Source organism: Pipistrellus hanaki (genome assembly GCF_964339955.1).
Source record: "Pipistrellus hanaki genome assembly, chromosome: 19".
In the NCBI taxonomy this organism is placed as follows: Eukaryota; Metazoa; Chordata; class Mammalia; order Chiroptera; family Vespertilionidae; genus Pipistrellus; species Pipistrellus hanaki.
The window spans coordinates 7,067,236-7,087,797 of NC_140521.1; the positions used below are offsets into that span (position 1 = coordinate 7,067,236).

Genomic DNA, 20,562 nt, shown 5'->3' on the forward strand with positions numbered 1-20,562 from the left:
TAAGTCACTGACCAGGGCCCCACAGCCAAGAGGCACTGACCTGGAACCCGGCTTTCAAACATTGCACCATTCTGGTAGGTCAAGGTCAAGTGGCAAAAGATCTTAACACTCAAGCCTAAGAGGCGAGATTTTGTCAGCTATGGGGGAGCCATTAAGTGTTCTGGAACATATGTGGGTCATCATCATATGTTCTTGGGGGGAAATATTTAGAGTATATTAGAGGCAAGAGAGGAGAGGCACCAGACCAATCAAAAGCCACTACCATAAGCCAGATCTGGGCAGGACAGGGGGAGGAGAGAAGGAGAGAATGTATCCATAAGACATTTTAGAGGCAGGATAGACTTTGTCACCAAGGGATAGAATCAAGATGGCTAAAAATCTGGGTCTGGGTGCCGAAGAGAGCAATAATATTAATAGAAAAGGGGTTTGGGAGAGGAAGTGGAGAGGAAATGAATTCATATTTGACCCTGCTGTCTCTTTTACCCCACCCCTCTCAACACGGGTGACAGCCAGCACTCTGGATTAAGAGCCCAGCAGTGCCCTAGTACTTGCCAAGTATCAGTTAACGCATTCGAACACCATGAGGATGCTTGAAGGTTCACTATTGACCCCATTTCACAGACGAGGAAACTGAGGTGTGGTCCGCTCATGTTGCTTGCCCACGTTGCACTCGGTACACAGTGGGTGGCCCAGCAGTGTGGCTGACCCGTTTCCCCTGGTACAAGGCCCCGTGCTCTCACTGGCAGCTCTCGCTCACGCCTGGGAGCCCTGACACGGGGAGATAGGCGCTATCACTTGGTGACAGAGCCTATCAGCCACCCTGCTCCGGGCTGGCAGGGCCTGGTATGCCTTTGTTCTATAGGAGATGGCTGACCTCACCTCCGTCCTTAAAGGGGCATTACACGCCAAGGCAAGTTGACCTGCTAAGCCAGTTACTTCCAACGATACCAAAATAAGCACTTCTATGGCACTTTCCTGGGCCAGGCATTTTTCCTAAATATTAACAGGTTACTAAGATAACTTTTAATTTACTGACATTAACCTGGTATGAGTTCACTTGGTCTGCTGAAGAATGGTGCTAAAACAGCTTCACAGAGAAGGGTTTCCATCTCACCCTACCAGGGAGGATTAACGACTTAGACTTGAATTCGGGGAACTGAAGAGAAGGACACAGGTCCTCAGCGTATGGCTGGTGCAGTGGTCGGCAAACTCATGAGTCAACAGAGCCAAATATCAACAGTACAACGATTGAAATTTCTTTTGGGGGCCAAATTTTTTAAACTTAAACTATATAGGTAGGTATCTTGCTATTAAATTAATTAGGGTACTCCTAAGCTGGCCTTTGCTAAACACTCAAGGGGCCAAAGAGCCACATGTGGCTCGAGAGCCGCAGTTTGCCGACCACTGGGCTGGTGACTCTCCCCAAACGTAACCCATCTGTGCAAACAGCCCCTGGGTCAAGTTACTTTCTCAGCGCCCCGGATGGCCCCCAATGACTGCGTGTTTTTCTCAAATGCCGACGTAACTGGTATTCTGTATGCAGGACGTAGGTACCAACAGCAGATTCCTTTTGCCAGTCCATCCACATCCCTTTATGAGACTGAAAGGTTAGTGTTTACTTTAGCAGCGATCTGCAACGCGGGGAATCAAAGGCTTACAGGAATGCAAACGTCCCTTACCTGCCTCCTCTCCTTCCATGACGCTGAAAGCACAGGGGACGCAGGCCAAGGCGCTGGGCCCCATTTCAAATGGAGGCTCCGACCCTGCGACGCTCCCGGCAGGCTCCAGGCTCCAGGCTCCAGGCTCCAACCAGCCGGTGGAAAGAGGATATAGTTCCTGGCCAAGGATTCCCTCCGCCTGGTTAGGCCACGTTTTCCAGGCCTGAGAACAGGATAGCAACTTCCTGGTCCCGTGTGTGTGTGTGTGTGTGTGTGTGTGTGTGTGTGTGTGTAGGGGTGAGTGCACCCTGAGAGCCAAGCACCCCAAAACAGTCACGGTGGCTGGCATTGATCCCGTGCTCACGATGCGTTCATCCTACTCCATCCTCCTGACACCCCGATGAGGTGAGGGCCACGACGGTCCCCGGGTTACAGATGAGGAGCCTGAGACGCGGAGAGAACAGGCCTGCACGGGGAGGCCACGCACCCGGCCTGGGCTCGCACCCTGGCGTCTCCGATGCCCAGACTCTGAGCAGCCACGCCGGGTGCTTCGGAGGAGAAGCAGCAGAAGGAAGTGTGCCTCCTCCTCCGCGGGGCGGACCGCAGGCCCCTCTGCGGGGCGGACCGCAGGCCCCTCCGCGGGGCGGACCGCAGGCCCCTCCACGGGGCGGACCGCAGGCCCCTCAGGGGACGGGGGTCGGTGGGCCGCAGCCCCCCGCTGTCTGCTCGCCTCCAGCGTGACCACAGGGCAGGCCGGTGCCGGTCGGCGGGTCTCCACCGGGGCCATGGATGCTCTTCCTCCCCGGAAGCCGGCAGGTTCTCTCCGAATCCCGGGAGCGCGGTGCCTTGTGCCAGGGCACATGGAGGGCTGTGTGCGCCGTGTCCTCGCCGCCCAGGTCCGGTCCGCCGCTGAGGCTCCTCCGGCCTCGCTGAGGAAAAGGTTCCAGCGCAGCAGCTGGCCCTGAACCACGCGTGTGTGAATGGCGGGGGCCCACTTCCAGGCGGGTGCGGTTTTGTTCCCCCACCCCCCACAGAAATGCAGGGTGGCCCCTTCGTCTCCGCGAGGTTTCGCATCCGGGGATTCCACCACCCGAAGGTCCAAAACAGCATCGTCACACGTGCAGCGGCAGATTCGCGACCGCGTGTGTATTCCGCCCGCTGCGTGTGGGCGTCGTCCCCGGGGGCGTGCGGTTTGGCGAATCTGCGGAGCTGCGTGTGCGAAGGGCCGCCTGCGGGGGCTGGAGTTATGCTGGGTTTCCTGGGGGGGAAGCACCCTTAGCCCTCGTGTTGGTGGAGGATCACCTGTGCCTGCTCGCTTTCGGCCTTTCCTCCGGACTGTCTGTTACTTGCACCTCCCGGTGGTTTCACCCTGAGGTGCTCTCTGCACATCATTCTCCCAGCCGGTGTGTGGACGGCGACACCCTTTTTGGAAATGCACCTCCTTGGTTTTCTTTTAGTTCACAAAGTCCAGGAAGTCATTTTTGGGTTTCGCTCCTGCTTCCCCAAGTTTTGCTTGTTTTGGCTTTCGTTTTATGTAGTAAATCAACGCTTGGGTTTTAAAAATAATGAGATCATACACTGCTATGCTATCAAAATAGATCATTGTACCACGTTACAGCTGAACATGAATCCCTACTCTTGTCCAGTTGAAGTTTATAATGTGTGTGTCCCTTATGCATTGTGAGCACGTGATGAATGTCAGAGATCATCAGACCCTTAGCTTCAGAGGCCATCAGACCCTTAGCGTGTTGTCAGAGAATCTTGGGCTGAAAGCTCTTGACCTGTCCATGTGCTTGAGCATGTGTGTGAGTGTGCGTGCCAATGTGTATGTGCATGGATGCATGAGAGTGTTTTGCCTGTTCATGTGTGCGTGTGCGTATGTGTGTGCAATGCAGGTGCCACTTGAGTGTCTGTGTACCCACCTATGAAGACACAACAAAACATGTATTTATTGTTATTAAAGACTCTGTTAGAAGATGCTTCAGGGTAATTCTAACCCATGTATAACTAGAGGGGGGGGGGGAGCACATCTTTTTTTGTCAAGGCAATAAATGGTTCTTGAGTTTGTGCCTCCAAAATGGAATTTTTTTTTTCCACCGAGGAGTGTGAGTGATGACTGCCGCTTACCGAGAACCCGCCTGGCCCATAGTGAGCTCGGCTGGCAAGTGAGTTATTTCTTCAGTCAGCCAACAAGTATTTGTTGAGCAGTTACTTTGTGCCGGTCATGGGCGGGGAGCCAGGGAGAAATTGGTGAGGACCCTGCCCTCTGGAGCTGCCTACTGACACTGAACAACAACAACAAAAAGTAAGTGAATTTGGCTCACTCTGTAGTGCCTAGAGCATTAGGGGGTGAGAAATGCTGTGGAGAAAACAGAGAACAGAGTGCAGGGTGGGAATGGCCATTGTAATCAGGCGGTAGGGAGGTCTCACTGAGCAAGTGGCATTGGAGCAAAGATCTGAGGGAGGAGAGGAAGGCAGCCTTGCAGATGTCGGGTGGAAAAGGATTCCAGGTAGAGGGACCTGCAGGTGCAAAGGCCCTGCGAGGGGACCCGTCGTGCCTGATCACGTGAGACTTCGAATCCCCTCTCCCTGCCATTTTCCATCTCAAAACTGACAAGCACAAGTGCCGCCCGCCCAAGCGCTGCAGAAAGCATCTCTCCCCGTGACCCAGCCGCCTGCCTCTTTAACCTTGAATGCCTTTTTGGGTCTCAAGTGTCACCAGGTGTCGAATGAGCTGCCCTTACTTCAGAAGAACGGCATGGGGTGGGGGTGAGGGGGGTGCTCACCTATTGACTGCCAAAAGTGGTCATGCGGTTATTTTTAAACAAGGGGAGGAAGTATTTATTGTTCGGGCGGGGAGAGTGGGAAGCCTGTGGGATCCTTCTAGGGAACCAGCGCGGAGTCCTTTCCACCATGGTGAGTAGCCAGGGCTCCCGGGGGTGAGCAAAGCTGGGTGGGTGAGAAGGGGACACCACCTATACGCAAAGGACTGAGGGGGCAGGAGGGGGTGGGGCGGTGGCTTTTGAGGACCCCAGGCTCCGGTGGGGAGAGAGCTGCTGGCTGTGGGCGCACAGAGGAACCCCAATCAATGCCCTGATAAGCCACAAATAACAGCAGCTCCTGGGGACTTGCAAAAACAAAATAAGAGAGTTGGCTTTTTTACGGCTTGTCTCCTGACCTCCGGAGGAATCAATAACTCCCAGGGCTTGCAAAATGGGATTGAACGCTTCTAAGGATCAAATTGTAATTCTTTTCTCTTGTTCGGGCAGCTGGGGAAAAGATCTTTTTGTTCTCACCTTTTGAACTTGCAAAATTAAAACCTTTTTCCAGGCGCAGTTCGGGTAGTGTTCCCCCTCCCGAAGCTGGGAGCCCCCACATTAGGGCCAGCATAGGAGAGAGGTCAGGAGCACAGACCCTGGAGCCACACTGCCCAAGTTCAATGCCAGCTCTGCATTTTGCTCTGTGACTATGTGACCTTGGGCAAGTGACCCAACCTCTCTGAGCCTCGGTTGCCTCCCCTGTAAAAAGGTGACGGTGATAACAGCATCTACTCGATAGAGCAGTCCTGAGGATTAAATGAAATAATGTATGTACCAGTGTTTAAGCTGTAACTATTTAAAGTCGTCTTTGCACTGTCTGTGTGGTGCAAGGCTGGAACATTTAGAGAGGTTTCGCTGCCATTTGGATCGGGCGAAATAATGTGTGTGGAGGGGGAGCGATTGGGTTTTAACACCCTGAAAAAAAGTGTCATTTCATCTCGACATTCCTCATGGTTTAGTGAGCCCGACTCCCGCCCCCAATCAATGCTCCTGCTGTGCGTTACTGAACTTTCTGTGAAATGCCTTGGAACAAAAGCGCTGGACCCTGCAGGGGCTGATCTGAAAGCATGGCTCTATCCCCAGAGACACACCTCTCCTAGTTTTAAAATATTTTTAAATATGTTTTTATTGATCTCAGAGAGAGGAAGGGAGAAATCATCCATCAGCTGCCTCCTACACGCCCCCCTCCTCCCCCCGCCCCCCCTTACTCGGGAACCTCGCCTGCAGCCCAAGCATGTGCTCTCACTGGGAGTCAAATCACCACCTCCTGGTTCATAGGTCGACACTAACCATTGAACCACATCAAAAACCCACCGAGCAAGTTTTTAAAAGGAACCTCCCCCAAGATCCTCACTCTCTTACGATCCACCAGAACCAGGGGGCCTTTCAGAAATGTCGTGTTGTGTCTTTTTATCCCTCCAACATCATTGTTTTGAGAGGAATGTGGACACCCTACCCCCATTTCACAGATGAGCAGCTGAGGCTCACCCAGAGACAGGGCCTGAGCTAATTTTCTAATTTCTGACTCTTTTAATCGATGCCTTTTCCTCACTCTAGGCACCCAAGAAAGCCAAGAAGAGAGCAGAGGGCGCCAATTCCAACGTGTTCTCCATGTTCGAACAGACCCAGATCCAGGAGTTTAAGGAGGTGGGTGCAGCCGGGGAATCATTAGCCTGGAGGCAGATTCCCACCCTGTGGGAGCACCTTCCCCTCATTCCGTGTTCCTCATGGGAACCTTGCTCAGATGTCTTTAGCTTCCAAACAACCCCAGATTTTTAATAACTTTTGCTAATCATCAAAGTAAAGCTTTTGTTGTTGAAAATGTAGGAAAATTTTCATAACACATAAATGACCTATAATTCTACAACCCAGAGGTAGATTATCAGTTAACATTTGGGTATACAGCCTTCTAGTCATCTTTGTTTTACATCTTTGTAAAACATATATATATATATACACACATATAAAACATATATACACACACACACACACACACACACACATATATTGGTTAAACAATATATATTGGTTAAATACAGTCTTCTGCATCTGCCAATGAGTGTCTGCTAATTTTCTTTGAGCAATTCAGTATCAACATTTTCTATCATTTATTTAAACCACTTCCTACAATGGAATGTTACATGTGTTTAGAATGTTTTATTTTTTCATAAGTAACACATTTCTGCTTGTATCTTTGGTTATTTCCTTGGAGTAAAATCCTAAAAGCAGGATTGCTAGGTCAAAGGAATTAAATACATACATACATACATACATACATACCAGCCCTGGCCTAGTGGTTCAATTGGTTAGAGCGTCCTGTACACCAAAAGTTTGCTTGTTCAATCCCCCATCGGGGCACACGTGGGAGGCAACCAACCAGAAGTTTCTCTCTCGCATTGATGTTTCATTGGTCTAAACTGTCCCCCGGAAACGAGATGCTAATTCCTACTCCCGTTGGCCCCAAGAGGAAAAAGTGCTTTTTTCTCTCACATCTCTGTCAACATTGGCCAATAGTCTAAAATCTTTTTGCCAATCTGAGAGATGAAAACCAGTATCCCTTAGATTTCAAATTTTACAGTCCTCGATTGCTGAATACCAGCGATATCTGAAACCCTATCACATTCCACAGACTGTGCCTTAGGAAGCAAACTAAGTACCCATCAGGCAACATGAAGCCACCGCCTGAAGGCTTTGAAGGACAGACAATTAATTGTTTTTCCAGCAGTTGTGATTGGCTCACACTGAGTCACCCACGCTCCCAACCCTGGCCCTTCAGAGGAAAACATGCTAAGCTTTGCTAAAGAGGCGTGTGTGTGTGTGTGTGTGTGTGTGTGTGTGTGTGTGTTTTGTTTGTTTTTGTTTTTTGTTTTTTATTAGTAACGATTTTTTAAAAATATTTTTTTATTGATTTTTAACAGAGAGAAAGGGAGAGGGATAGAGAGTTAAAAACATTGATCAGCTGCCTCCTGCACACCCCCTACTGGGGATGTGCCTGCAACCAAGGTACATGCCCTTGACCGGAATCGAACCCAGGACCTTTCAGTCCGCAGACTGATGCTCTATCCACTGAGCCAAACCGGTTTCGGCAGGCCAGTGTGTTTTATCCCAAAGGGGAGACCACCGGGATGTCCAAATGGCATGTGCACACCCGGACCTTTTGTCCCCACTAACATTCCATCACAGGAATGCTGTGTCCTACAGGTCACCAGGGAGCGAGGAATTCCTGGGATGAAATGTCACATCTGAACTTAAAATAGTCACCTTCCAAGAAGAAAAAGCCATCACCCCTCTCCTTCACCCCATCCCAACCTCTGAGAGGAGATCAGCTGCTGGAGGTGGGGACAGGGGGCATGGTTCCAGCTGCTGCAAAGAACTAAAAAAAAAACAAAAAACAGAGTGATGACATGTCATTTATAAAACCCTTGGCCATTTACACAGCTCTTGGAGTCGCCCTGCTAGCTAGCTGAGAAGGACTACCCGCTCTCTTTTACAGATAAGTGGGCTGGCGAGTCGGGGGGCAGACACGAGAACCTAGTGTTTGACTTTTCTTTTCCAATAACAGTTCTACAGAAATATAACTCACCTACCACACATTGGCATTTTAAAAGTAAGTGTACAGTTCAGGGGCAATTTAGTACAGTCACGGAGTTTTGCAACCATTATCCCTATCTAATTTCAGGACATTTCAGCACTCTCGAAAGCAAGCTCATACCTGTTAGCAGTCACTCCACACGTCCCTCTTCCCCAGCCCCTAGTGGCCGCTGGTCTATTTTCTGTCTCTATGGACTTGCCTACTCAGGACATTTCATAGAAATCGAATCACACAATATGTGGCCTTTTGTGCCTGGCTTCTTTCACTTGGCATCATGCTTCAAGGCTCACCTATACTGTAGCACCTGCCATTATTGCCTTCCTTTTTTATGGCTGAATGGTGTTCCGTTGTCTATCAGGGATGGGGAACCCTTTTTTTTTTTTTTTTTTTTTTTGCCAAGGGCCATTGGGATATTTATATCATCATTCACTGGCCATATAAAATTATCAACTTAAAATTAGAAATTAGCCTGCTATATTTGGTCCAAAATTTAGTTAACTCACCCGTAATGCCTTGACAGGGCCAGGCCAAAGGATTTTGAGGGCCTTATATGTCCCGCAGGCCCGATGTTCCTCACCCCTGGCATAGATAGACGACATTTATTTACCCATCCATCCATGGATGGACATGTGGGCTGTTTTCAGTGTGGGGCTATATACTGGACATGCTGCTATGGACATTCATGTTCAGGTTTCTGTGTGGGCAGATGTTCTAATTCTCTTGACTGGACACCTGCCGGATAAGTTTCTGGATCATATGGTAACTCTGTGCCTAACATTTTGAGGAACTGCCAGATTGCTTTAAATCTTTGACTCTGGACTTAGTGTCCTTCAATGTTCCTTGAAAATTCCAGAGTCCCACTTCCCCTACCCCCTGGCCCAGCCTCTTGGGCTCCTGCCCCCCGAATTTTCCTGGGCTGACCAGCCAACCACCTCCTTCCACAGGCCTTCACCATCATGGACCAGAACAGGGATGGCTTCATCGACAAGAATGACCTGAGGGACACCTTTGCTGCTCTTGGTACGTTGCCCCTCTAGGCCTGCAGGAGGGTCCATCCCACATCCAGGAGGGCCAGAAGGTGGGGGCCATTGGTTGGAGCGTCATCTTATATACTAAAAGGTTTGATACCCCAAAACAACCAATCCATGTTTCTCTCTCACATCAATGTTTCTCTCCCCCCGCCTCCCCGCTCTAAAATCACTAAGCAAATCCTTGGGTGAGGATTAAAAAGAATAAAAATAAATTAAGACGGGGTATCTTTTTCTAATTTGTGCAAAGGTCCTATATGGGCCTGTGGCAAGAACTAGCATGGGGAGGGGTGTCAGAATCTCCAAGGCTGCCTGGGTCAGAGCAGTACCCAGAACAAGTACCCTCCAGGGACTTTGACCTGTCTCTCCCACCTCTGGCTGAGAAGGGCCAGTTTATAAGATGACCATTTCCCATTGGAGTAAAATATTAAAATATCTGTATAAAATGTTCCAGGTTCTAAAACACTGTTTTAAATATAACTAACCACTCCTACATAAGAGTTTTGCCTGGCTATTATAAATAACACTATCAGGAACATCTTCTCACGTGAATCTCTGGCGGGCCCACTCTGATTATTCTTAGACTGGATTCCCTGAAGTGGAATTACAGGGCAAATGCCAGTGTGCTGTGCGTTGGGAGGCCCTGAGTCTGTGTTTCCCTTCCTAGGGCGTGTGAACGTGCAAAATGAGGAAATCGATGACATGATCAAGGAAGCCCCCGGTCCCATTAACTTTACGGTCTTCCTAACGATGTTTGGGGAGAAACTTAAGGGTAAGCTAGTATGCCTCTGTATGTGTGTGTGTGTGTGTCTGTCTGCCTGTCTGTATGTGTGTTCATCTTTGGCTATGAATTAAAGCACTAGGAGAATAGACAAGGATTGTCAGAAGACAGAAGCAGAGTAACATGGGGGCGGGGGAGGTGGGGAGAGGCTGGGAGAGGCAGCGCGGGGGTGAAGAATAAAAACAGCAGCTAGCCCAGCGGGCATGGTTCAGTGGTTGAGCATTGAGCCATGAGCCAAGAGTTCACCAGTTTGATTCCTGGTCAGGGCACATGTCTAGGTTTCAGGCTCAATCTTCAGTAGGGGGCATGCAGGAGGCAGCCAATTAATGCCTCTCTCTCATCCATGTTTCTATCTCTCTAAAAAAACAAACAAACAAAAAAAAAAAAAACAAAGATAGCAGCTAATGTTGCTCCAAGGCACCCACTGAGCCAGAGTTCATGCTAAACACTTTGTACGCATCACCTCACTTAACAGCACCTCGGAGTGGGTTCTGTTCCGCTCCCCTGTCTGTAGATGGGGACTGAGGCTCAGAGAAAGTAACACAATTAACAAGTGCTGGAGTCAGGATTTGAATCCCAGTCTTTCCAAATCTAGATCCACCTTTGATCTTGAGTTTTGCTAAAAAATATATAATTTTCTGGCAGGTAGCAGTAAGGTGCCTCGAAGAAGGGACACTTAATACTTTGCCAAAGGTCCTAAAAAATAATAATAACTGGATTCTTAACCCACTCTCTAAAAAATATCAAGGCTCAGTGCTCAGAGGAAGGCAAGCAAGATAGCCTTTGCCCTGGCCCCCCATCCTGGGCAGAGGGGTGCTCAGGTCCTGCCTCCTGGGGTCCAACCGGTTCCAAGCACCTCTCAACCCCGTTTCCTGTTTCAGGGGCAGACCCGGAAGAGACCATTCTCAACGCATTCAAAGTGTTTGACCCCGAAGGCAAAGGGGTGCTGAAGGCTGATTAGTGAGTGGGGTCTGTGGGGGGGGACGTGGAGGCTCCCTGCTTCCCACACACACACCGTGAGCCAACACCTGCTTTTCTCTCTCCGCAGCATTAAGGAGATGCTGACCACACAGGCGGAGAGATTTTCCAACGAGGAGGTAACAGGGCCCTTTGGATGCTCTCTGCAGCCCAGCTCCTGGCATCACCCTCCCGGGGACTCCATCTTCCTCTTTTCTAAAACACCCCTGACCCACACTGAGATAGAACCTGCCACTGCTTACTGAGCCCTTATTCCATGCCGTTCTCTCAATCGCCCCACGAGGTCAGAGCTAGTATTATTGTCATTTTATAGATGGAAAAACTGAGGCCCAGGGAAGTAAAGTCACTTGCCTAACAGGACGACACTGATGGCAAATGCAGGTGGTACCTCCCTCACAATGCAGGGAGCCCTGGGTAGAGCACAAATCTCCTGATGGAGGAAGAGCAGCGTGCAGGTACCACGGACTGTCATGCAGGCTCCACACGACACAATTCTCCTGGAAGCTGTTCTTACAGTGTATATACATATATTAGAGGCCCAGTGCATGAATTCGTGCCAGGGTGGGATCTGGCCAGCCTGGCCAGGGGGAGGGGACATGGACAGTTGGCCGGCCTGCCTGCTGGTTGGATTCCTGTGCGAGGGGATAATTTGCATATTAGCCTTTTATTATTTGGATATACACTGAGTGGCCAGATTATTATGCATTCAGAGATCATAATAATCTGGCCACTCAGTGTATATCAGAGTGTGTATTTGTTGCAACAGTTTTCCAGCAGATGGCAGTCAAATGTCTTTACATACATATTTTAATCAGAATATATAACTTTCTGGCAGATAGCAATAAGGTGCCTGGAAGAAGGGACACTTAATACTTTGCCAAAGGTCCTATATGACCCAGCAACAGTCCTATCAATATTATTAATGTTCCCTAAGGAGTCTATTTAAAACTAGAGGCCTGAGGCACGAAATTCGTGCAAGGGGCTTGGCCTTCACAGCCGCAGCGGCTTGCCTCGGCCCTCACAGCCCCAACCCTTGCAGCCCCGGCTTTGCCTAGAAGGTCACCCAGAATGTCATCCGGAAGGTTGATCAGCCGAATGGTCTAATTAGCATAGTGTTCTTTTATTATTATAGATAGTCCCTTCTCAGTCCTGATTCCATCAAATTCCACATTTTACTAAAAATTCTATTTAGATTTTCCTCTCCAAAACTTAAGCAGATAAAAGAGCCTGCCTTCACCTTTGGACCTGCTCTTTAACCTCCTGTGCCTCAATATTCTCATCTAAAAAGTGAAGACAATAATAGAACCTACCTTATAGTGCACTGTGAGGATTAAACAAGCTAGTGTGAGTAAAGTGCTGACATGTGATAAGGGTAATGTTATCACATGTTAGCTGTTAGTAGCCAGTATGGTTTTTTAAGATAACTAGCCAATATTTTTTAAGTGTGGAAACTGCATGTTTGTTTGTTTTTTTTAATCTAGATTACTAGACTCAGATTCCCTCAGAGTCTGATCTCTTTAACCACGTGGCCATAAACAGCTGGCCCTGAGCAGTTGCTACTTTTGTAGGTGGCCCGTGTGTCCCCATTTAGCCATAGTCCCCACCAGGCCCACGTTCCTCTCTTACATAACCTGTCCAGCTCCTTTGCACACTTGAGGGTGTGATACTTGTTTTACTGTCTCAGGTTGGGTTCTGGGGGACATCCCTGCAGAGTGGCCCTTGGGGTCAGCACCTGGGAAGGAATTGGGCAAGGAAGCAGAAGGGTTGGAGGGAGATGTTGACCCAAGATTCAGGCCCAAGTGGTCGATACTCCCTGTGGCTAGAATAGCCCTTCCGAGAAGTCCCGAGCTGGGCCCACGCTGACCAGTAGGCTATGGGCCACCTCAGGAAGGGCGTGACTTTGGGTCCTGCAGCTCTGCAGCAGCTGGGTGACAAGGCCTTCCTGGAGGGGGTCTAGTGATGCATCTCCACGTCTACTACCCCCCTGACACGAACCCTCACCATCCCATCCCATCCCATGATCCTCACTGCCTCTCCACGCAGGCCCGTCTCTGCACACAGCCCTCCTTCCTTCTTTCCCTCCCATCATCCTCTGCATCTCTTGCTGGTTCATTGCAGATTGACCAGATGTTTGCTGCCTTCCCCCCTGATGTGACTGGCAACCTGGACTATAAGAACCTGGTGCACATCATCACCCATGGAGAAGAAAAGGACTGAGGGAGGGGCTCAGTGCCCCACCTGGGCTTGTCTTTGTGGGGAGGGGGCGTCCCCGCTCTCCTATCACTTGCCCCAGGAAAGCTGCCATCCCTGCCCCTGGCCTGTTAGCTGTGGCTGCTCCATGTATCCACCTCCACCTTCTTTGCAGCCTGGGTGGCTTATCGACACCACATGACCACACATCCTCAGATGGAGATCCATGCAGAGGCCACTCCCAAATAAACAGGAGGTCGTGTATCTGCTCACGGTGTTTCTCTGACAGTAGTGCCTGGAGAAGGGATGGCCCTTCGCGAGTTCCCGCAAAGGCAGTGCATAAGCTAGTGATGGCCCTGCTGTCATTAGTACTGAATCTTAGTTGCTTTCTATTTAAAATAGACCTTTGCGGCCACTCAGCACCATTTCTATCAGGGGCCACATTTCACTGGAATGTTCACTAGAGCTCAAGCAGTTGTAGAGCTCAAGCTTCCCTGACACCCTCTCCCCCAAGACACCAAAGGAGTGCTTCTCCAACAAATGTGCTTACGCAGGCCCCGTGATGATTTAAGAGGAAGAGGCTGCACGTGCACGCGAAGAATATGTTCATTTGGGGGGGAAAAAAGAAAAAAAAATCACATCTGTTCATTGTAAGAGATCAATTTCTAATTTGAGATAAAGTAGAACTTGTCTACTTGTCTCTAGGAAGTTGGAGAATTGGTACTGATTTCCAACTCTGCCTGAGGTCCAGGAACGAGGCCTAGGCATGAATCGACTCTGGATTTTGAGTGATCAGTCATGGTTGAAGCACTCAAGTCTGTTTTGGCTGTGAGAATACCAACTTAGGAAACAAATGGGTTCACGTGACTGAGCGGTCCCAGGGCCTCAGGCATCGAGGAGCTCACACTGCGCCGTCAGTACCGGAGGAGGCCTCTCCACTGCGCTGCTTTCTTTCCTGTTGCTCTGCTCTCCAAGGTAGCAACGTGGCTCCTGTCCATCCCCTCAGCAATCTTAGAGGAGAGAGGGCACATCTCCCAGCTCCACACCCATCCCAGATGAGGCCTTTGGGCTCTCTAACAAACCCTGATACAGGTGGAGTGCTCTGACTGGCAGAGCTGGGTCACATGATTCACCTTCATCTCATCCTGGGGCTAAAACCAGCCCCTTTCCCAAACACATGGCTCTTCCCCAGAGGAAAACCCAGCTGCCTTTTAGGAAGAAGAGTGAACATCAGACCCTCGTACGTTTTCAAGAGAACCCTAAGAGCTCAGGACACAGCCCAAGCGATGATGGGATGGGAACCAAGAGCTGAAGTGGGGGTGGGAGTGGCAGCTGGAGCCACCTAGAAGGAATGACGGGGTCCAGGCAGTCAGAAGAGCCAGAACTGGAGAGTCTTCAAGGCTCAAGAATAACCATGAGCCCCTGCAAGAGCCCAGGGGCAGCCCCATCAGCACGAATGATGACCTCAGCCTGGGCTGCGGGGAAATGGGGCCCCTTTCAAAGTCAATAGCAAGCTGGGCAGGCAAAGACCCAGGGTGCCCACCATGTTCCACTCACTGCGCTGACCCACATGCCTCATGCCCAGAACCTACTTCCCGGGGCTCTGCAGAAACACAGCCAGCTCCGGGGAAGGCCTGGGAGGAGCCCCAGCTCAGAACATTCAAGTGCAGCGTGTGTTTCAGGGCAAGACGGCCTGGATACAGCTCTGCAGTGATACGTTCATCCACCACACACACACACACACACACACACACACACACACACACGCAGAGGTTCTGTGGCTCCCAGTTCTTGTCTGTGAGTGGCTGCTGCACCCCCATGTGATTCTGCGACATGAAGTTAAATATTTTGACTTCCCCCTGGCCCCTACGCTTTACTCATCCCTGCTTCACCGAGTCAACATGACAAGAGGGGACCTGTGCTGGCCACCATCTCAGGTTCTCCGGGGCCATGGTGGCCTCACACAGCTCTTGGATCCTGTGCGGGCTTTAGACCTCAACCCCTCCTGCTCCTCTACCCTGTTCCGGGGTGGCTCCCAGCACCTTTGTCTCCTAGCAGTGAATGTGAAGAGGCAGTGGGGTTACAGAACAAAACATTTATTCCCTCGGGTTATGGTACACACGTGGCCCCACTCGTGTCAGATGCTGACTACCTTCTCCTCGGGCCTCAGGTTGTCCCCCTTTTCAGGGATGCTGTATGAGACCCCCGCGCAGTGTTGTTGCTGATCACCATCTGCCGAAGGCTGCTGTGGTCCAGGGGCTGGTCCACTGTGCCAGAAGGGAGACTCGGGTGAAGAGTTTGAAAGTCGAACCCAGCACAGCCCCCTCCCCGGGACAGTGCCTCTCTGCCCCATTCGTGGGTGCCCAAGGCAAGAATGTCCAAGCCTGGTTTGGGTTCCTCCACAATGCTGACGTTGGAGTATGACCATTCTCGGGGTTCAGGGAGGAAGAGGATAGGCAGAGAGAGATGTACTGCTCAGGGATGCCCGGACAATAACTGTTGTTTTCTTCCGGGTGAGTTTGGTTTAATCTCAAGGAGACAGGGCCACCCCATGTGCCATTGTTCAGGAGGTAGACTGCACAAGGATGCCAGGTGGAGATGAATGAATGAATGATGAATGAATGAATGAATGAATGGGCTGAAATCCAGCCCCTACTAGATTGCCAAAAGGGGCACCTTTTTCTAATTAATGTGCCCAGAGGGGGGGGGGGTGTCACTTTTAATCCACACATGTGAGCCACAGAGGTGAGTGAGTTAAGAGAAGCCAATGTCTATCAACATTCCCTTGAACAGAGAAGAAGACATCTGACCTTGCTATCTATGCCCACAAACCACCTCTTTCAGGAATTCAAAGGGCCGAGGGAAGCCGGCCTAAGGCGGCTGACACCAGACCCAGCTTTCACTCCTGCTAAGTTTCGGTTGCCTCGGCTAAATCGAACAGAAGGCGTGCCCACATGTGCCATGTGTGTTGGCAGGCCTTTCCAGCCGTCCCTGGCACCCCCGCACGCTTGAAATGCTGCTCAGAGAGGCGGGGCAGCATCTTCAAAACGTACTTTGTTCCCTGATTACTAAAGTGACACAGGTCACTGTAAAAAACAACAACAACAAAAAAAAAACTTTAAAAATACAGAATTGTTTAACTCAGAAATGTAAAGTTCTCTGCAAACTACCACCTAGAAATATCCACCATAAGTCGCCTCTACATCCTCTTTGTTCTCAACTTCCCTTCCTCCTCCTCCCAGCCTTGCTTCTTCTCCTCCTCTTTCTCCTCCTCTTTCTCCTCCTCCTCCTCCTCCTCCTCCTTTCTCTTCTTCTTCTTCTCTCTCTCCATATATATCAGGGTTATGAAGGCCTGTCTTGTGCATTGTACAATTGTTGGATTTTAGCATCATCCCTGGCCCCTAATGCCAATAGTATTCCCTCCTCCAAGTTGTGATAACCAAAAATATCTCTGGACATTGCCAAAAGTCCCTGGAGGAGCAAATCACCCCCCGTTGAGAACCACTGAGTATACAGATATATAATATACCATCACATTCTTTTTAGTGGCTGCGTGGTATCCCATTGTATGTGGTGTGAGTGGTAACTTCTTTAACCAATCTCTGATGAGTGGGCATTTCAAGTCACTTTCAGTTTGGGGTTGCAGTGAACATCCTACCACCTTCCTCTTGAACCCCTGAATATGTTTTCCCTGGAAGACCAATTCCCACAGGTGAAATTACAGGCTTCAGGGGTGCACCCACTTCTCAGGCTTCCCATACATGCTGCCACACTGCCCTCCCCAAACCAAGTGGGGCTATTTTATCCCCAGATTCAGGGAGAAGGGCTGGTTCCTCGCCCTCCCTCCGCCACGAGGGCGTGTCATGAACTCTGAAAGGAAGGAAGATCAATGGAAGGCTTCTGGATGGGACGGGACCAAGGGAGGTCATGGGTGGAGTGAGACTCAAGAGCATAGCATGAGGGTGAGAGGAGATCTTGTGAGCCCCTAACCTGCCAATTTGGAGATTTTGGATATTTTAAGATTCATTTTACTTTATTTTATGAAATGTATATTTATTGATTTCAGAGAGGGAGAGAAAAAAAAAAAACATCAATGATGAGAGAGAATCATTGGTTGGCTGCTTCCTACACATTCCCTACTGGGGGGTTGAGCCTGAAACCCAGGCATGTGCCCTTGACTGGAATTGCACCTGGGACCATTCAGTCCACAGGGCAACACTCTATCCACTGAGCCAAACCAGCAAGGGCTTAAGATTCGTTTTAAATAGTCATAAAACAGTTGTGATTTAAAAATATACCCAGGATAACTAACCGTCTGGATCTGCGGCCAGGCCATTGGGCCACAGGGAGAAGCATCCCTAAGGGAACCATGTCAAGTGGCCACAGCCAAGAAGGTACCCGATGAAAGTGATGGACTCGTAAAAAGGGGGAAACTGAGGCTCAACACTCCAGACCCTCATGACCGCGGGCTTCCTAGGAGCCTTGAGCCAGTGACCTGGGCAGGTCTGGGTAGAAAGAGAACTCACCATCATCCAACCTGTCGCTGAAGGCGTCAGTCCTGAGCACTGGGGGGATGACCTTGGTGGGCTCTGCACTCTTGAGGAGGGCAGAGCTGCCCCAGAAAGGGTTGTTGAAGGAGATCTCGGTCTCTGCCTCTACCATTTCCAGGTACCGCCTGTAGGACTCTAACAGCAGCAGGTCGTTGGTCTTCTTTTCAATAATGGCTGGGGGCAAACAAGGCGATCAAGATCACCGCCAAGAGGGGAACCTCCGGGTGGTGCCCTCCCCCTCCCCCTGCTAGAGAGGAAGGGAAGGAACGGGAAGTGGGGGCTGCCATGCGCTCTTACATGGACAATGCCTTTCTCTTGGGTTACACCGTGCATTCTTAAGGGGGCAGTATCACCCAAAAAGGTAAAATTTGGTTCTTGAGAGGCAAAAAGTAAACTGACTATAAGGAAGGGGTGGGGAATGTCTGGCCCTTAGGCAAAATCATTTGGTCTGGCCTGGCCAAAGCATCAGGGTGAGATAATTAAACGTGGGACCACATATAGCAGGCTCATGTATAAGGTGACAATTTGTATGGCCCGAGAATGATGTTATAAATATCCAAATGGCCTTTGGCAGAAAAAAAGGTTTCCCATCCCTGCTCTAGCGTATAAAGCACACACATACATACAGGACATAAACAGCTATACAGTGTATCAACAGTATTAAATTTTTATGAGGATGGGGCGATTAGGGAAGGAATATTAAAAGGCTCCTTAGAAGGTGATAATAAAAAGAAGGTGAGAAACGTTGGATTACAGTAAAAATTGGAAGGCTGGGGCTGCTCTGCTTTAAACTGCTGACTTTTCCTCAGTGCTCTCTCTGTCTCAGACCTCAGGCCTTGCTCATGCTGTTCCTTCTGCCTACAATGCTCTCACCACACCTTCCCTGAATAACCCCTAATGGAGTTTTAAGACCCAGGCCAGGCCTTGCCACCTGCAGGAATGTTCCCAGGACCTGCCTGGCTTGGGGGACTGCCCTTTCCCCTGTGTTGCAAAGCCCCATGCAGTCTCGGAGTCAGTCATTTATTCTACAGATGATTACTGGATGCCTCCTATGCCAGGCACTGTGGTAGATGTGGATGCACAGAAGGAAAAATCAAGTATCAACAAACTGGCAGTCCTGCCCTGAGAAAGATCACTTCTTTCTTTCTTTTGATGAAAAAGCTAAAGCACAGAGAGGTTCGGAAAGTTGCCCAAAGTCACACAGCTTGTAAGAGTACAATCAGGATTTGAACTCAGGCAGGTGAGCACTAGTACCCACATGCTTTACCACCAGACTCACTACCACAAAAAAAAAAAAAAAAAAAAAAAAACAAGTCCTCATGCCTGGTGACAGAAAGCTCTGGAAATGGTTCCGAAGAAGTTAACGGGCCCCAGCTTGACTCACCAAAGTACTGTGGAAGGTTGGTGTCGGTGACTTTCCCCGTCTCCCCTAACTGCACCAGGATCTTGGTGGAATCACAATTTATTTTCTTAAAAAGACTCTCCACTGAGCTCTTGAGTTTCTCCAAGGTCTTTTGGATCTCGTGGTAGCTGTCCTCATACATATCCGCCTCCTTTCTGGTCTTCTTCAGTTTCTCCTGGTGGCAGACCCCGAGTCCCACCCCAGGTCAGCCAGGCTGCCCCCATGGGGTCAGCCCACCCTAAAGACTTTCAGTGGGGATGAGGGTTCAGGACCCTCTGGGGCCAGGGTCTCCAAACTGCGGGTTTTCAAACCTCGAAGGGGGTGCAAGATCAATTAATGAGTCTCAGTCAGCATTTAAAAATGAAATAGAACAGGAAAGGAAGAGGAAAATACTAGTATGCATTGCAGGTAATAGGATAAGTATTATTTAATGTACGTTTTATTGTATGCTAGTACATAATGTATGTATTGTATACATAACATATGCATATCTACATGTGTACTGGGTAGTTAGTCAGTTTGTTTGTTTTTTAATAATCCCCACCCAAGAGCATTTTACCATTGATTTTTAGAGAGAGAGATGCAGAGCAGCGCTAACAACCCCAACCTCAAGAAAGCACCTGGACGTTGGGTGACCCGAAGCCGAGGACATGGGACTGCAAGTCTGTGCCCAGCGTGGGAAGGATGTCCTTGGACTTGGATCCTGCCTGGAAGTCTAATTCCTCACACTGGGGAAGGCCTCTCTGAAAGGCAGCAGCGCAATGGGCATCATGTGCTCTGCTTCCCCCCAGTGGCCCACTAGAGAATGGCATCGCCATAGCTGTCTACCAGGTGCTTATGCCAAGAACATAAATTAGCCACAGAGAAGGGAAATGACTTCGGAACACAGTTCCTGGGTCAGAAACCATTGGATTAAAATGGGGCTTTAAAGCCAACTCTCTGAATTCACATCTCGGGCAGATGTTTAGTATCCATTCTCCCTTTATTCCTGGATAACAAAACCTTGGTTGTATTTAGGGTGGCCATGCGCCCAGCTAAAAATTGTATTTCCAACTCTCCTCGGCAATAGGAATGGCCAGTGAGGTGTAAACACAGAAGTCATTGGCTGAGACTTCCGGGAAAGAACTTTCAAGCTGGCTGACTCAACCAGCAAGGATATATATATATATATATATATATATATATATATATATATATTCAACCTCACAACAAAAGGCATCCTTGGGAGTGTAAGCCACACACTACAAAAAAGAGGAGCTGGGTCCCTCGTGACATCATGACTTCCAGTCTTATTTCTTAGCAAAGTAAATAAGCTTCCATCTTGATTCGGCCCCAGTTATTTTGGGTCTCTGTTATTGGCAGCTAAATACAATGCAAAGCTCATATAGTAGTCCAGCTCCGTGATGTTGGTCAATTGACTTTGCCTCTCTAAACCTCAGTTTCCTCATCTGTAAAATGGAGCACCTATCTCATAGGGCTGCTGTGAGAATTAAATGAGAGTGCAAGCAAAGCACTCAGCCTAATATCTGGTATGTAGTACTTGCTCAAGATATGTTCGTAATAA

General features: G+C 49.4%; 2 protein-coding genes across 2 annotated transcripts in view; one reads left to right on the forward strand and one right to left on the reverse strand.

Annotated features, from left to right (window-relative positions):
* The first annotated feature begins 4,290 nt into the window (after positions 1–4,290).
* Positions 4,291–13,315, forward strand: MYL2 (myosin light chain 2). Its single transcript, XM_084867340.1, has 7 exons — positions 4,291–4,574; positions 6,035–6,124; positions 9,014–9,089; positions 9,765–9,869; positions 10,760–10,838; positions 10,927–10,975; positions 12,975–13,315. The coding sequence occupies exons 1-7, from the start codon at positions 4,467–4,469 to the stop codon at positions 13,071–13,073; spliced, it is 606 nt and encodes a 201-aa protein (XP_084723466.1). The 5' UTR covers positions 4,291–4,466; the 3' UTR covers positions 13,074–13,315.
* A 1,814-nt stretch (positions 13,316–15,129) lies between these two features.
* Positions 15,130–20,562, reverse strand: part of CCDC63 (coiled-coil domain containing 63) — a 36,981-nt gene continuing 31,548 nt past the window's right edge. Inside the window, exons 10-12 of the mRNA XM_084868049.1 lie at positions 18,981–19,173; positions 17,573–17,770; positions 15,130–15,313 (exon numbers count right to left, since the gene is read on the reverse strand). Of these exons, the coding sequence (XP_084724175.1) occupies positions 15,213–15,313; positions 17,573–17,770; positions 18,981–19,173 (492 nt within the window). The 3' untranslated portion in view covers positions 15,130–15,212. The remainder of the gene's footprint in view (positions 15,314–17,572; positions 17,771–18,980; positions 19,174–20,562) is intronic.